The sequence below is a fragment of the Adiantum capillus-veneris genome, chromosome 25 (assembly GCF_014529385.1).
Source record: "Adiantum capillus-veneris isolate H3 chromosome 25, ASM1452938v2, whole genome shotgun sequence".
In the NCBI taxonomy this organism is placed as follows: Eukaryota; Viridiplantae; Streptophyta; class Polypodiopsida; order Polypodiales; family Pteridaceae; genus Adiantum; species Adiantum capillus-veneris.
In genome coordinates this window covers 29,373,985-29,377,920 of record NC_140955.1, presented here as the reverse complement: position 1 = coordinate 29,377,920, position 3,936 = coordinate 29,373,985, and the positions used below count along the sequence as shown (strand labels likewise).

At 41.8% G+C, this 3,936-nt stretch overlaps 1 protein-coding gene across 1 annotated transcript; it reads left to right on the top strand.

The window, feature by feature from the left end:
* Positions 1-1,479: 1,479 nt before the first annotated feature.
* Positions 1,480-3,576, top strand: RPA32B (Replication protein A, subunit RPA32). Its single transcript, XM_086499775.1, has 10 exons — positions 1,480-1,744; positions 1,886-2,002; positions 2,119-2,216; positions 2,311-2,358; positions 2,457-2,534; positions 2,615-2,693; positions 2,769-2,873; positions 2,943-3,031; positions 3,127-3,198; positions 3,317-3,576. The coding sequence occupies exons 1-10, from the start codon at positions 1,643-1,645 to the stop codon at positions 3,396-3,398; spliced, it is 870 nt and encodes a 289-aa protein (XP_086355901.1). The 5' UTR covers positions 1,480-1,642; the 3' UTR covers positions 3,399-3,576.
* The last annotated feature ends 360 nt before the right edge of the window (positions 3,577-3,936 follow it).

The following is a 3,936-nucleotide window of genomic DNA, read 5'->3' as shown; positions in this document are numbered from 1 at the left end:
GTTGCACATTGCTCTTTTGCAGATGGCCCCCCCTTTGGATCCCTACTGTGGCCAGTCTGCCAGCTTAACCAATATTCTTCTTTTTCTCCCCTGGTACTTCCCCATATTAAATGATCAGTTTAACATGAGAAAATCATTTAGGAGAATTAGATATAAGTTATTATGACAAGAGATACCCATTAGGTCTCCCCAATCTTGAATAACATAAATGATTTAAAAACATATTAAGTGCGTAAGTGAAGGGTGAGTTTAGAAACTGAAAAGACACATGAAGGTGGAAAGTCAAAAGAATTTATGTGTTCATATAAAGAGGTGATCAACTTCACATTGGTATATTTGTGTTTCTCTTCTCGTTTATTTTTTCTTTAGCATTTTCTTCTCTTTATAGTGTCCTCTCTCTCTCTCTCTCTCTCTCTCTCTCAATGTTGTATATGTCCTTCCCAGATGATACTGTTGCAAATCTACATGTTTTATCATTACCCATTGAAATGTGCTATAGCCTAGCATATCGTTTTACTTGTTGTTGAGTGAATCTTTGAATTAGAAATACCTTTTAATTTTTTTGAAGCTAGTAGGTATTACAAATTTCGAAAAAGAAAAGAAGAAAGAATCTTTGGTGATGCTGATAGAGCAAAATACAATAGGGGCTGTGTAGATTCAAAATGGTGAGGACCACGTCGAAGGCGCTTCTATTTTTAGAAGAGAGAGAAAACGAGAGATGTCGTCCTTCTCCTATGCCATCCCCTCCTCTTGTCCATGCGATTACACGCAAGCCTTGTCACGAGGCTCTGTGCTGCTTTTGTCAGATGCAAAGGGAAACTAAGTGCTTTCACCATATGCAAAGGGAAGGCCTTAGCCTTATGCAAGGCATTGTTATGGGTGACAGAATTCACAAGGATAACACAAAAGCTCGCTCCCTCTCTCTCAGAGTTGTCTGCATGCAAGCAACGTCTATACTCAGAGGCACTTGTTTGGCGATGCACAAGGGGAAAGGGAGGACACGATGAAAGGGAGGAGTTATGAGGTGGGTCACAGGAGGAGGGGGTGTAGCGACGGCTTGCCAAAGGTGGGGGCACTGTGCAAACCACTGCACACAAGTGAGCGATGACGAGTGAATGGAGAATCTTAGGAAGTATTGAGTTTTTTAAAGTTGCGCCAGTAGGAATACCTTATAATTTCTTTAATTTTATAAGAGATAGGGAGAAATGTTCTCTCTCTCTCACACACACATGGCTTGGCATGCCATATCTCTCTCTCTCTCTCTCTTAGGTGATGCTGCGAGGCTCGCGCTCTCTCTCTCTCTCTCTCTCTCTCTCGCATTGCCAATCCCTGGGAGCAAGGCTTGCTTTTCTTTATTTTCTTAAAGAGAGAGGGGGATCTTGCACATTGGTACCACCCGCCACATCTATACTATATATTAAGCAGATAGACATTCAGGGGGCCACGTGGCGCAGTTTACCTCATCCGGTAGTGTGGCTCTGGTAACGCTGAGGACAGTGCACGCTATAGAGAGAGAGGCGGCCCCGCCGGCCACACTAGTATATATAAGGCCCGGTTAGATGTGTGAATTCCCGCGCACAAGTCATTCCCGCCATAGATCACTCAGAGACGCACACACTAGCAGAGAAAGAAAGTAAGGGCAATGTACTCTGCATCGTATCAGCAGGAGGGCGGTTCCCTCTTTAGCGGCGGGGGGTTTATGCCAACGCAGTCTGCTACTCAATCTTACGACGGCATCACTAAAGTAAGGCCTCTCAAACAGTTCTGAGTTTTTAGGGGTTCGGCTCCCTTTACATGTCGTGTCCATGGACATGAGCTAATAATTTGAACTTTTAAAAGGCTTGAGAAATTCACAACATTCTTGTTTTGTTTGTGGTGTTTGCAGAGGAGTGGTGGATCACAAAATACTGGGCTTTTGCCACTCACAGTTAAGCAGATAAGTCAGGCTGTACAGAACTCATCTGATGACACTTTTTTTGTCGATGGCATAGATGTCAACAATGTAATTTTTGACTCAACTAACTGATTCATTTGTGTGTGTGTGCTCGGGCATGTGTGTATTCCAAAGTTGGAAGGGACTTCCTCTTGCCTTAGAAAGTTTTTGCTGTTTGCTGTCAGGTTACATTAGTGGGGATGGTTTTTGACAAGGAGGAACGGGCAACTGATGTTTCTTTCCTTATTGACGATGGAACAGGAAGGGTTGAAGTGAAACGCTGGTACATGCTCACTTGAGCTTTGTGAAAATTAAGCGGCCTTTGATGCTCTCGTGTGTTAGGATCTGTGAGTTCTTAAATTTTGGTTTACACCCAGGATTGATGGGCAAGACACACATGAGAGCATGGAAATGTCAGCATTACAGTGAGTTTCTTATTTTAAATCACAACTAATCTGATGATTTTGTCTGCACATTACTGGGATGTAGTCATGTTGTCTTTCCTATGGTTGCTTTCTATCAGAAATGGTGTCTACGTGCGGGTGCATGGACATTTGCGGTCGTTTCAAGGGAAAAGAAATATTGTTGCTTTTTCTGTGAGGTTGGGCTTCTTGCTGCTTCTGCTCCTCGTTTTACTGTTCTACTGTAGTTTCCATCAAGGCTGTCCTCTTCTTCTTTCAGACCAGTTACAGATTTTAACGAAGTCACATATCATTTCCTGGAATGCGTATTTGTGCATCTTCATAATTCCAAGGCAAATGTAAGGGCTTTTGACTATTTGCTAACTATATTTTAATGGCCTTTGTGATCGAGTTACTTTTTCCTTTTATGACAGGGCTTGTCCACAAAGAGCTCTCCACTTGGCCCCACTTCCGGTGTGCAAACACCTTCAAATCCTGTTTACGGAGGAACTGGTGGTGGTGCGGGAGCTTACAATCAGGTGAGCCCAAAGTCCTTCAGATTAAGATGGAAGCTTCTCCTTATCCTCACATTTCTCTCTTGTATGTAGTATATGCCATCAAGTATTGCTGCAGTAAATGGTTCAATGGATGAGTGCCAAAAGCGAGTACATGCGATTTTTGAAGAGCCTTCTAGCTTGTATGCCCTCTGGTTAATTACGTTAATAACTGTTAACATCTGTCAATTGACATGTCATCTCAACGCACTGCTGGTGTTTGTTCTGGCTGTTGTAGGGCTGCTGAAGCAGGGCTGCATGTAGATGAGGTGGCCCGGAGGATGTCTGGATATAACAAGAACCAAGTCAAGTATGGCTTTCTTTTTCTGATTAGTTGCTTAAGTATGGTAATTTTGTCCATAGAGGTGGCTCCAATCCACGTGTGCCTTTTTTGACTTTTCTTTTTGCTAATCTCTTGCTTGTAACAGGGATGCCATTGAGTTTCTGGTGAATGAGGGATTGATTTATTCGACTATTGATGATTATCATTACAAGTCAACAAATGGTTGAAAAGACTTTGGCTAAGCCCTTGTAATTGTGACACATTTTTGTCACCTTCACCTCATCAGCTTATGATTTTTTTGTTGGGAGCGGATGAAGGTGTGTATTGAGAACTGTGTTGAAAAGCAGCATGGTATTTGGATAAAAATAATTGAATCTTTTAAAATGGAAAGCATTGATTGTGACCTGTTAGCTTATCAAATGGCTGTGTTACTTATTGCTGGTATTCGCATGCTTATTATTCCCAGATGTGATTAAATCTACCAATACTGGATCAGATTGTCATTGAAGCTAGATTTTCATCAGTTTGTCTTCAGTACTGGATCACCAATACTGGATCAGTTTGTCATAAGTTTGACATCGAAGCTAGATTTTCATCTGTTATTTAGTGAGGGATGAAAATATAGTTTAATTCTAATGTTGGCTCAACGAGCTGTTAAATAGGCAGATCTGTAGAATTGTCTTTGTTTACAAATTGTGTTGTCAAGTATTTTAGCATGTATTAGGATAGTGATGAAAATTGCACCCCGGTTACGAGAAAGGTGCC

Coding starts and splice junctions, on each gene's coding strand:
- RPA32B (XM_086499775.1), top strand. CDS start 1,643: ATGTACTCTGCATCGTATCAGCAGGAGGGCGGTTCCCTCTTTAGCGGC. Junction 2,217..2,310: donor AGGGTTGAAGTGAAACGCTG/GTACATGCTCAC, acceptor GTTTACACCCAG/GATTGATGGGCAAGACACAC. Junction 3,199..3,316: donor TATAACAAGAACCAAGTCAA/GTATGGCTTTCT, acceptor TGCTTGTAACAG/GGATGCCATTGAGTTTCTGG.